Consider the following 12,648-nt stretch of genomic DNA (forward strand, 5'->3'; position numbering starts at 1 on the left):
TTAGAAACCAAATTATGATTTTTAAAGGTAAAAATAGAATTCAAACATAGTCGGTTAAATTTATTGCCTTTGACTCACGCCGAGAATGATTTTCATCATAGAAGACTTTCTGTTAACTGAGAGCAAACAAAACAACAGGTTTCGGAGGTCGGTATACAGCTCTGAAGGCGGCGATACCTGTAAATAAATACAAAGGGGGGGGGGGGGGCAGAAAAACTACACAGTAGATAGCATTACTATTCTACTTGATGAGGAGAGGAGAGGAGAGGAGAGGAGAGGAGAGGAGAGGAGAGGAGAGGAGAGGAGAGGAGAGGAAACCATGACCCAGTGGGGTGACAGAGGCCTGTCAGGTGATCATGTTTCCAGACCCCGGCAGCATAGCTAAGATGTTAACCTAATGATTAGACGACCCCTAAGTATGATAGCTAAATGCTCGGCCCCCCATTCTACCCCTAGAAACAGCATTCTGAGAGCATAGTGGTCTATTGGGCTCCTCCAGGTAGGATGGAGCTAGGCCTCTGAGGACCTTGTAGGTCAAAAGAAGGGTTTTAAAAATTATTCTAAATTTAACGGGCAGCCAATGAAGAGACGCCATTACAGGAGTTATGTGATCTCTTTTGTCAATGCCTGTCAGAACTCTGGCTGCAGCTTTTTGGATCACCTGGAGGCTTCTTAAAGAGGTGTTTGGATACCCTGATAATAAAGAATTACAATATTCCAGCCTGGAAGTAACAAATGCATGGATTAATTTTTCAGCATCATGCCGCGTCAGTAGTTTCCTGATCCTTGTGATGTTCCTCAGGTGAAAAAAGGCACTTCTAGAGACTAATTTAATGTGTGAGTTGAAGGAGAGATTTTGATCAAAAGTTACTCCAAGATTCCTCACAGAGAGACTAGATGTTAATGAGATACCATCTAGAGTGATCATGTGATCTAATCTATCCCTGAGAGGTTCAGGACCAAACACCATGACCTCAGTTTTTCCTGAGTTAAGGAGGAGCAAATTTGAAGACATCCATGACTTTATGTCTTTAAGACAGGTCTGAAGATTCCCTAACTTCTCTGTCTCCTATGGTTTCATGGATAAATAAAGCTGAGTGTCATCAGCATAATATTGAAAATTTATTCCATGCTGCCGAATAATGTTCCCTAAGGGAAGCATGTACAAGGTGAAAAGGATTGGTCCAAGTACAGAACCTTGAGGAACTCCATGGCTAACCCTACTGTATGAAGAGGGAACACCATGGACATGAGCAAACTGGTATCTATCAGATAAGTATGATCTAAACCAGTCTAGTGCTGTCCCTTTAATCCCAATCACGTGATCCAGTCTCTGTAACAGGATGCTGTGTTAAAACTGTATCAACTGTATTAAAAGCAGCACTGAGGTCCAGCAGAACCAGCATAGAAACCAGTCCATGATCTGAAGCTATAAGAAGATCATTAGTAACTTTAAGAAGTGCTGTTTCTGTGCTGTGATGAGCTCTAAAGCCTGACTGAAACATCTCAAACAGGCTGTTTCTCTGCAGGTGCTCCAGTAACTGAGTCACTACAAGCTTCTCTAGAATTTTAGAGATAAAAGGAAGGTTGGATATCGGCCTATAATTTGCTAAGACATCAGGATCCAGTGATGGTTTTTTTAAGCAACGGCTTAATCACTGCCACCTTGTAGGACCGGGGTACATAACCTGTCACTAAAGAACAATTGAGCTGGTCCAGAGATCTGGTCCAGAGATCACTCTAGAGTGTTCACTCTAGAGTGATCTAATCTATCTTTAAGAGGTTTAGGATCAAACACCATGCCCTTTGGAAGGAAATTTGAGGACATCCAATACTTTATGTCCTCAAGAGAAGTCTTAAACTTACATAAGCAACCATTAATAGAAGGATGGTTACCATTAATAAGGTGGTAAGGGAAGAACTGAATTAATAACTCATAGAGGGCATTTAGGCTATGCGCTAACGTGAACTGATCAAGTGTACCAAAGAAAAGTGAATTTATAACCTGTGATTATTTTATTGCTCATGTAGTGTTTTTATCTTTTTTTCTGTTGTTTTAATTGGCTGGCATTGTCATTGATTTGTTTGTTGTTATTTTTGTAAAGTAATGTTCTTCTATGCAGATCTCTGATTCCATTTTCCAAATGATTTCTTTCATTCAAAAATATGCAGATCATTATTATTTGCAAAATAAATTGTTCTCATGTTTTTGACTTATTATTGTTGTAAAAGTGGATTTGCGGAAATTAAAAAAAAACAAAAAAAACATTCAGTCTGCTGCTGCAGCAACTGAGATGCTTAATTTTGTGTTTTCTTAAGCTGTAATCCATAATCATGAATATTTGTACATGGAAACACTTGTGCTATATCGGTCTGTGTGTTGTGAATCCATGCAAATGTTTTTGAAATGATTTACTGAAATTACCTTTTTAATATTATACTTATAGATGCACTATCTACTACATTCTGCTGCAGATGCTAAACTGAGCTGTACACCACTGATATTTACACATCTATAACAACAGCAATTGAGTAATTATGCACATAAAATGAAAAAAGGCATTGCAATGAAATAATTAACTCATGAGCATTCTCAACTTTTATTTATAGTGAGGACAAGAACAGAAAATCCCCAAAATTCCCAGAATATTTCAAATGAATTGTGATGGATGTATAAGAACTGTTTATAATATTCCCCATTTGTTGTACGGGTGGGGTTCATGAGGGAGAAGTTCCCACGAACTGCAGGTGCCCATCTGATGTTAATTGGCAATCAACATGGAGAACTCCCGCAGAGACATAAGGAGCGACACACAGCGGGACGGGAGGTGGTTTTTTTTTCAACTATACCGATTGGCAGCAACCTGATGGACACCTTTCCGCCCAGATTGGATTATTATTCAACGTTTTAATCGTGGACGGCGTCCTCGGATTATACTTTTTTTTTTCTTTCTTTTGAACTTTTATTCATGTGGAGGCCTCTGGACACACACACACTGCGCTTTCGGAGGACATTTGGACCGCAAACATTCCAACGGTGGGAAACCTACGAATGGCATGCGCTTACACAGCACGGAGGCATCAAGGAACTGTGGTACATACCTAGAATTGAGTGGAGTGTTTTACGGGGGGGAAATATGGTGTTGTAATCTGGGTGAAGAATTAATACATTATAACTTTTCATGAATCGAATGGTTGTGTTGGGCGTTTTTAATATATGACATAACAGAATTTATCCATCAACATCAGGAATCACTCATGATTCTTCTTCTGAAACATGATTTCACCACAAGCACCAAGAAAACCAGAAGTTGCAGAAGGAAAGTAAAGTGCAGAGAAAATGGTGCATATCCAGTAATATGATGCACTAGAAAAAAGAGATAAGTTGTTGCTATTCCGAGTAGTTGGACCAAAGTATTGCATCATTTTATAAAAGTGTAAAAGACTCAAAATGAGAGAGAGTGGCAAACACAGATGAGAGGAGACAGAAAGAGCGACATAATTAGATAAGAGACAGAGAGGGAGAGATGGTCATCGGTCGGACACATATTCATTTGTTTTACTGATTATTAAAAAAATAGACTCCAGAATCTGCATTGTTTGGCTCTTAATTTCTTCTTGTACTTTGGAGCCTGGGTGTCCAGAGTGATGTACGTTGATGTTTCAGAAGTGAACACAGGCCAGGGTTGGTCATCATTTCCTGGATTTCTGAAAAGTGGAGATGAAAATTAAATTCCATTAGATTCCATTCCAAGCACTGATTAGGAAGTTGTTTTTGCATACCCTGTCCGAGCAAAGGTGGCCCAATACTTCATGAACCTCTTGCTCATGTTCACCTCCTCTTGAGTGTATCCCAGAGATGGATTCATGGGTAATCCAAACACAAACTCAATCTCGTAGCCGTGCATGACACCCATCCATTCCGGCCACGGGTTGACAGACGATCGGTGTTGAAAGTAATAGAGGAAAGGCTTACCACCAGCTTTTTGATAACTGGGGAGATATAAAAAGAAAGAATAAAGAAAAAAATATCTCAGGCTAATAACAGGAATCATAGCACAAAAGGCTGACTAGGCTAAATAATCAGCAGCACAAGGTTTCCTGATAAGCTTAAGAGTTTTCCATGCAATTTTTGCTTGGTTTGGAGGAAGCGCTGGGTGCCTATGAACAGTTTGTCAAAGATACTACACAAATAAAAGTTACATATTAGATTTTTCAATCACTAGCAAGCATTATCAATAAACATTTATCATTTCAGATAAAAGTATAAAATCTAAAAGTTTTTTTTTACCCTTCAGCAAATCTTTGCACAGGACAGTTGAACAGGATATCTGAAGTCACCCTTTCTAGTGTGTCTCGGAGTGTTCCAGAATGTGATTGATCAGTTAAATGTTTGTAGAAAGTAAAGATGAGGTCAAAATAAGGTACTGATTCATTTCCCAAAAGAAGTTCCATCCCATAAAGGAACTGATTTTTGCTGATGAGGCTGTCACCAAGGTCATATCCAGGGACGGCATATACCAGGAAGTAGCTTCCTTCATTTTTGTTCAAACCCAACAGAAGCTCCATTTTGCTGCTTTTACTCTCCAGAAGTGCCTGTATGTGAAAACAACATTTCACATTTGTGTGCGAAGAAAAATATTTTATATGAATTGTATCCTTGTAAAAGTTTTATAAATCTAGAAGCACACGCATACTTCTAATGTATCTGGCAGGAATACTCCATCAACGACAGGGAGAAAAGGGGAGGTTCCAAATCCTGACAGAACTCCAAACTGAGCTGTTAGAAGAGCAGAGGCATCAACCCTCTGTAGACATGCTTCCAGTTCAGCTGGATTAGAAATGGGACACTCCAGTAATGTGCCCATCTTGGCGGCCCTGAATTTTGACAAGAAATTAGAGACTATAATAAATGCTTAAATCTTGAGAACATTGTTGGGCAATACAGTCACAGAGATGTTCAAATCTCTCCTCATGATTAGTTTAGTTAGTTAAAGAAAACATGAAAAACATTAATTCAGTCTACCTTCTCCAGGTCTCTTCCAGGCTGAGTGTTCCCCAGAATGCAGTGGGAACTCCACTCTGCATCACAGCTCTTTTAAAGAGAACGTTGCTGCCTGGAGAGAGAACATGCAAGCCCACAGATGCTGAGCCAGCACTTTCTCCAAACAAAGTTATCTGGAAACAACAGCCAAACAAGAGTGAGAGTTACAGCTCCTTGTTCCTAAGTGCATTGAGGCCAACCATGTTCACCGGTCTTAACCAACTAGCTTTGTCATTATCTTCATTTAAACAGAAGAAATAAATATTAGACCTGTGAAGGATCCCCTCCAAATGCAGCGATGTTGTCCACCACCCACTGGATGGCCAAGCGCTGGTCCATCAGTCCCGCATTACCACGGACATTAGTGTTATTGGGAAGAGACAGGAATCCAAACACTGAAAGTCTGTCAAAAGTCAGATAGAGACAGTAGGAAAGTTTTTTAAGTACTAATAAATACTACACCAATGTTAAAAATCTATGATTTGTTGGCAAAAATATTTTATCTCCATTTAAGATTAAGATTAAGATGTACTTTATTCATCCCCATAGGGAAATTGAATTGTAGCAACCTATACAAAGTATAGAAACAGAATAAATAAATACAAATAAGATTAGATGTTATAAACAATCTATATATAGATATATATATATATATATATTATATATAATATATATATATATATAGAATAAAACAGAAATAAAATAACATAAACATTACAAAATTATGATTGGTTTGGTGAATATAGAGTTTAATGGCAGACGGCAGGAATGACTTCCTGTACCGTTCCTTAGAGCAGCGAGGCTGCAGGAGTCTGTTGCTGAAGCTGAAGCTATTAAACCATTTGTTGTTTTGTGCAGTCGTAAAAAGTGCTCAAAATAATCCCGATGCAGGTTCAGTTTCAATCTAATATCAAGCTTGTTCCTTCCGAGTGTTCTTTTTCATAGTTTTCTGTTCTCACCTGTAGTTCATGGATACTACAATCACATCTTCAGATTTAGTCAGGTAGCGACCATCATAAAGATCCAGAGAGGACGTTCCTGTGGTGAACCCGCCTCCATAGATCCAGATCATGACAGGCAGTGGTGACTGGTGGCCATCTTTCTTCATTTGTGGGGTCCAGATGTTCAGATACAGACAGTCCTCACTCACCGGTGTGTTTGGGTTCCATGTCTCTGCTCCTGTGAATTCTGGATAGAATTATGACATTATCAGACATTGCATGGCATTGTAATTTGGTGACATACAAATAAGGCCACCTGGAAATGTTGTATCCTTCAACTGTAAGCAGGAATTTCCATAATTTGTGGCATCCTTGACTCCCTGCCAGCGATCTGCTGGTTGTGGAGGTCTGAATCGTAGGTTTTCTACAGGAGGTTTGGCATACGGGATGCCGAGAAATGCTCTGACATCACCATCCAGCGTTGGTAGCAGTTTACCCTGAACTTGTCCACTTGTTGTTGTGACTATGAGCTCATCCTCAGTGGCAAATGATAAAGACAGGACATATGGGAGCAACAGCAGAAAAGCAAACGTTGCCATAGGAAAATCCTAGACAATGAAAAAAACTGTTTTGAGTGTACATAATTTAAAAAATGCTAAAGTGAGCATGTATATTTTCATCAAATGAAGATGCTTACAACAAATACTAATTTAGATTTTTTGTTTGCGTGGAAACAGACAGATGGATCATCAGGTTGTAAAGAGCACACGATTAGGCTGTTATCCAGGTAGAAGAACCATGACAACATGGACTTCTGTATATAAGAGAGTCTTACCTAGGTCAGACGTTTATGTTGTAATTCTGGAAATATAGACAGTTGTGATGGGCTTCCTCTTTCTGCTTCTGGTTAAATGTAAGTACCGGTATGCTTGAGTTTATATATAGATGCTAGTGGAGGCGGTGCAAATGAGGGACGGGATGACAAATATTGGTGGAACAAAAGGTTTTCAAACTCACCTGCATAATATTGCATCATGACATGCAATATAGAATGCAATTTGTAATTAATCTAATGAAGTCATAACAATAAATTAAAATCCCCATCTAATTGGTAAGTGAGTAGGAATTGCATTGGTGTTCACACTAGACATGCAAACAATGTTTGGATGAAGCTTAAAATGAAATTTCTATTGATGTGGAGAAGGAGAAGACTGAATATTGATGTAATATGTGCATTTGCCGTTTTTGCACTTCTGGTTAGATGCTAAACAAGAATTTGTTGCCCCAGAACATGTGTCATGAGAGTAATATGGAGTCTAATCTAATAATCCAATACTACATGCTTGTTTCCTTCATTTCAGTATTTTTAGAAGGCCATTTAAAAGTGTGAGAGTGATTGACTTACAACACAGGTCAGGCTGTCATCACATCATGAAGGGACAACTCCTATGTTTGTTTTTCTAGGTGGAGTCAGATGTCAATATATTCCCAGTATTGACTTTGAAGGTACTGGATCATTGAACAATGGAGACTCTGTTGAACTATAAGAGTGTTAACTTTCTCTTCCTCGAACATATTTATTTAATCTCTATGGTGGGAAAATAGGAATTTAATTGAGGGCTTTTAACATAAAGCTATATATCTGACACCCCCTCAAACACATCATTATACAGCATTCCAATTCTAGAGTCCAAACACATTGAAAATATTAACTGATTCTGTCCTATCAAACCTACAGATTTAGCTGTTCCCAGCACATTACAAATTAACTCAGCAATGAAGTTGAATTGTTTTTTTTTCTTTCTTGTCAGAAACTGCTGAGTTTGCAGACAACTACCGAAACATCAGTCAAAAAGGGTTATATTAGTTAGGAGGTGCCACAACAAATCAAATGTAGAAGTTCAAAATCATCTTTTTCATCATCATTCTTCATCTTGAACCTGATCAGATGGATGTTACATGCTCTTTAGCAACATAACAGTACTAAATTCTAAAATATTTCGATTAAAATGGTTGATTCAAGTAGAAGTTTTTTGATAATGTTTACTTTTTTATGCATATTCCATGTGACATTGCAGAATGACATAAGGAATGCAAACTTTATTTAATAACACACAGGGCCAAATACAGTATATGACCTCTGTGTCAATACAATTTAGAGTTACCTTTACAATAGAAAGTTTTCCCACTCTTTTTCATTTAAAACCAGTCTCTTTATTGGTTTAATGAAGACAAACATGCTCGTGCCTACTGGCAAAAAAGTTGATCTTTTTACATGTTTGATCTTCTCCAAATAGAAACAGTTTTGAATTGTTATAAAACTGTTTATTAAGGCTCCAAGTTAATGACAGTGCTGACATGCGAGCTCAAACACTGTCGCTTACACTTTCAGGGAATATGAAGTTAACTTTATTAGTATCATTTTGTGATAGTTGAAGAGAATTATTGAAAGCTCACTGAGGCATGCATCTAATTTTCTAATCAAGGAACCTGACACATACACCTTTAAAACTTTACTGCTACCTTACCTTTGGCTGCTAGAGCTTAGTCTGTGGATTCTAAACTGAAGCACTGAGCTCTAGAGCAGCGGTCACCAACCTTTTTAAAGCTGAGGGGTACCTTAAGATTACCAAATGGCTTGAGGGCTACCAGCTCAAAACATATGTATAAACAAATCAAGAAATCAAAAGCATACCATATTCACACAAAAAACCAATAATCATAATTTTAGGACAAGTACTTGTATATGAATGCATTTATGTTTCATTGTCAAAGTGACATTTAGTTTTTGCAAATGAACATGTCACAATTACATTTAACAAAAAACAGAACTCAAATTGTGTTTGCCAATACATGAGATTGTGTCAACTCCAACTTTGAATCTGATTTAATCAATGAACAATGATCAATTGACCAGGTAACATGGTGTTTTACTAAAACACTGTTCAGTCTTGTCTGTCAGTTAGTGAGAAACCTGGCATTCCATGTTGTCCACTAGTTTGCTGTATTCTGGTGTGTAGTTTGTCACTGCCACTCTCAGTGACTCCTGTAGATGTGAATCAGTTAGGTGTGATCGGTGTTTATTTTTTACAAAGTTCATATTGGAAAAGGCTGATTGACAGAGATATGTGGATCTGAAAAGACAAGCAACCTTCATAGCTGCTGTGCAGATAGATTTGTACTTTTCCATGTCCACTAGGTTACAAAAGTTTAGGCTACTCCGATGTGCTTTAAGGTTCAGGTCATTTTGCAAAGTTATTATTTCCATTTCCACCTGCCCTGCATCCAAGGTGAAGGTTGTAATCAGGTTCTCAGCTGTGCCTGTAATGTCCACTGACATAAAGGGATTTGAAATGAATGACACACATGGCTCAATTTGCTCAAAATCACAAAACCTGCCCTCAAACTCTTTCATCAGTCTGTTAATCACTTGGCAGTATTTTTCTACAGCTTTATCAAAAGCCATATATGCAGAAACATTGGGCCAGATTCACGAAGCGTTCTTACGAACAAATTTGTTCTTAAGTCCCACTTACGAACAGTTGACGAAGATTGTGGCATTCACCAATTTCTTCTTATCCTGGATTTATGCGTAGGTAAGAACGAATCCTACGAACACTCAGGAGTACTCTTGCGCACATTTCAGTGCCGACATGTTGGCATGGTTGGGTTTTCTTCTCTTGTGCAGTTCAATAAAATTCAATATTACAATGATAATTCTGTCATATTTATTTATTTATTTGTTTATTTCCTATTTTTGGTGATTTACGGAGAATTTTAAAATTACGTAAATGTGCCAATGACTTAACATTAATCAACCAAATTGGAAACCATGCCAAAACTGTCTTTTTATTTGATTTTATCTTGATTTATTTTATTAGGGGATCGAGGATATGCCCTGGTTGTTGACACCACTGACCAACCCTCAGACTCCACAGGAGTTTTATTCAATCAGATGCATGCGCGCAGTCGCTCCACCATTGAACGCACCATCGACATGTTAAAGGGGCGCTGGATGTGTTTGGACACAGAGCCACAACCCCGTGAGGATGTGCGTCCTGACGCAATGATGGGGCCAGACTGCAGGCACGCGGTTCACGTTCGAGCGCGATTAATTGCCCGTTTGTGAATAAAATGCATTATTGTCACAATCCGAGCACAGCTTTTACACGTTTATTTTTTTTTTACATTCTTCTTTTTTTTTACATTCTCGTTGATTTCTTTAAGCGTGTTGGCTATAGTCATCAGGGTTGAGGCAATTTTATCAAGCGTGTTAGCCATCCTTTCTTGATTGTTCAACACGGCGTCAGAAATCAGCTGCGAACAATTCTGGGGCTTACGAACGCGTTGATGAATCCGACGTAGGGTTTTCTTAAAAAACTTCTTAAGGACAACTTAAGAAAGAATCTAAGAAGATTTGTAAGAACATATTGGTGAATCGGGCCCATTGTCACTAAGAACTTTTTGCACAGAGGGGAAATGCACAATAGTTGTGTTGTTTAGTGTTGTAGTGTTGTTTGGCTTTAGCGCAAATGCTATTGATGATTTTTACAACAGGGGTCATTACATGGTCAAAACCGGTCACTTTCGCGCATATCGCCTGCTGGTGGATGATACAATGGTAGTGTAGGAAAGGTGCAAAGTCTGGGTCATTCTTGCAATGTGCATTGAAGCCCACACGGCATCCTACCAATGCCGGTGCACCATCGGTAGTTACCGACACGAGCTTCTCCAGCGGCACTTTTTCCTCCATGAAGAAAGTTTTTATCGCGTTGTAGATGTCCACTCCTCGTGTATTTGTCCTCAGCGGTATCAACGTGAGGAGCTCTTCTTTAGTGGAGAAATCGGCAAATACCATGCAAATTAGTTGAGCTGTACTGCTGCTGTCCACAGATTCATCACATTGGATGCTGAACCACCGGCATGTATTTAAGTCCTTGTCCAGCTGCTCATTCAAGTTTTCAGACAAAGCTGACACTCTTCTGGTCACTGTACTTGCCCCAAGTTGTACATCAGCCAGACTTGAGATAACATTAGGGCCCATTTTTATCATCTTTAAAAACAGTCTCTGCGATTAGCATCAGAGCCCCCTTGACAACCTCTCCATCAGAAAACGTCTTCTTGTTTTTAATAAAATAATGTGTAGCTCTGAATGAAGCTTTGGTTGCCTTTTTGACTTTATTCAGCGGTCTTGTGAAAAAGGTTTGCTGCTTGGTCAAAGCGGCTTTTAACTCACGCGCTTTCTCCGCTGGAAGCGCAGTCTTGGGGGGAAAGTTTGTGTTTAACCTGCCATGAGTGGTTTGATAGGGTCTCTCCACATTGTGCCGCTTTGAAATCGTCACCGTAGCTCCACAAATAAGGCACACACACATATTGACTTAAAAAAGAACTCCTCTTCCCAGTCTTTGTTAAGAACATGTGTTTTTTTCTCTTCTCAGCCATGTTTTTTAGCGCGGTATAATCAATGATGTATTAACTAGCAAAAGCGGGGTAAATTGTCATGCGCAGGTGACTAGGTGAACTATGACCTCAAACTATATATGTAATGTGAATATATATGTGTGAAACTTTCAATAGAATTTACATAAGGCGCAGCATTTTTTTTTTTTACATTTTTTTGCAAACCATGAGGGCTATTTTTAGAACAAGTCCAGCGCGACTGAGATAAGGGCTATTTTTAGAACAAGTCCAGCGGGCGACTGAGAAGGAGCCAATGGGCGACCAGGTGCCCGTGGGCATAGGGTTGGTGACACCTGCTCTATAGGATCAGTAACTCTTTAATGTTAATATCGCTATTGAAAAATGGGCCCTGTTAACATTCCTGGTGTGGTCCACACATGGACAACCATTCAATCAGGATAATTTGCTAAAACTTATAATACCTCATGCAACCCAACGACACAAACTGCCCTTGATGTACTGCGATTCCCCTACACTTAACATTCACTTCCTGTAATCCATAAATTTACATAGAGAAAATCAGCATTAAGACAATAGTTTTACACTTTCTCCTGAATCTTTGTGCTGTATCATTTAGAGAAGGTCAACCATTGTACTTGACATTTCTACTAGTGAACCCTGTACAGTATTGTGAGCTGTACCATTGTCACACTGGCTCTTGCTTTCACCATAGTAAAGGAGTCTGTGGTCATATATGATGCTTGAAAATAAATCCCTAGGAACTGTGAATGAAAAAGTATGAAAGCTCCCTTTGACAAACTGGAACCTGGTGAGAATAATCATTTATTCATAATGACACTGAAAACGGTGCATTTCTCAGGTCATCACATGTGTGTGGGCATACCTAAGTGTGACAGTACAGGCTTGTGCTGTGTTATGGGATACAGGATTCATAGGTGGTGTTTTTTGTGTTGCATGAAGGTGGCCAAAGAGATTAACAATTGTTGGAGCTATTTGCACTGTCACCTCATAATAATAAGGTTCCTGTTTTTCATTCACCAGCGTCCAGATGTGCATTTGGTGGAGAGGTAAATTGATTTGTCATTGCTATTCTGATGAGACATAGCTATATTTATCCATGAAACCAGAGGAGACAGCAGTTTGTGAAGCTCCAGGATTGTCTTAAAGACAAAGTTTTTCCTTCTCCTTAAATCAGACAGAATTCATTGTAGTGTGAAAATAACCCAGCGTGATGCTGCTAAA

At 38.9% G+C, this 12,648-nt stretch overlaps 1 protein-coding gene across 1 annotated transcript; it reads right to left on the reverse strand.

Annotated features, from left to right (window-relative positions):
• Window positions 1-2,586: 2,586 nt before the first annotated feature.
• Window positions 2,587-6,919, reverse strand: LOC130535468 (cholinesterase-like). The gene is made up of 10 exons (XM_057050529.1): window positions 6,821-6,919; window positions 6,302-6,593; window positions 6,004-6,232; window positions 5,315-5,447; window positions 5,027-5,178; window positions 4,698-4,878; window positions 4,292-4,596; window positions 3,784-3,993; window positions 3,492-3,708; window positions 2,587-2,804 (listed from the first exon to the last, which is right to left on the reverse strand). Exons 2-9 carry the CDS (start codon window positions 6,582-6,584, stop codon window positions 3,570-3,572), a joined length of 1,632 nt encoding a protein of 543 aa, XP_056906509.1. The 5' UTR covers window positions 6,585-6,593; window positions 6,821-6,919; the 3' UTR covers window positions 2,587-2,804; window positions 3,492-3,569.
• Between the last annotated feature and the right edge of the window lie 5,729 nt (window positions 6,920-12,648).

The sequence above is a fragment of the Takifugu flavidus genome, chromosome 12 (assembly GCF_003711565.1).
Source record: "Takifugu flavidus isolate HTHZ2018 chromosome 12, ASM371156v2, whole genome shotgun sequence".
In the NCBI taxonomy this organism is placed as follows: domain Eukaryota; kingdom Metazoa; phylum Chordata; class Actinopteri; order Tetraodontiformes; family Tetraodontidae; genus Takifugu; species Takifugu flavidus.

Coding starts and splice junctions, on each gene's coding strand:
- LOC130535468 (XM_057050529.1), bottom strand. CDS start 6,584: ATGGCAACGTTTGCTTTTCTGCTGTTGCTCCCATATGTCCTGTCTTTA. Junction 5,179..5,314: donor TTGGAGGGGATCCTTCACAG/GTCTAATATTTA, acceptor TGTTGTTTCCAG/ATAACTTTGTTTGGAGAAAG. Junction 4,597..4,697: donor TCCTGCCAGATACATTAGAA/GTATGCGTGTGC, acceptor TTTCACATACAG/GCACTTCTGGAGAGTAAAAG.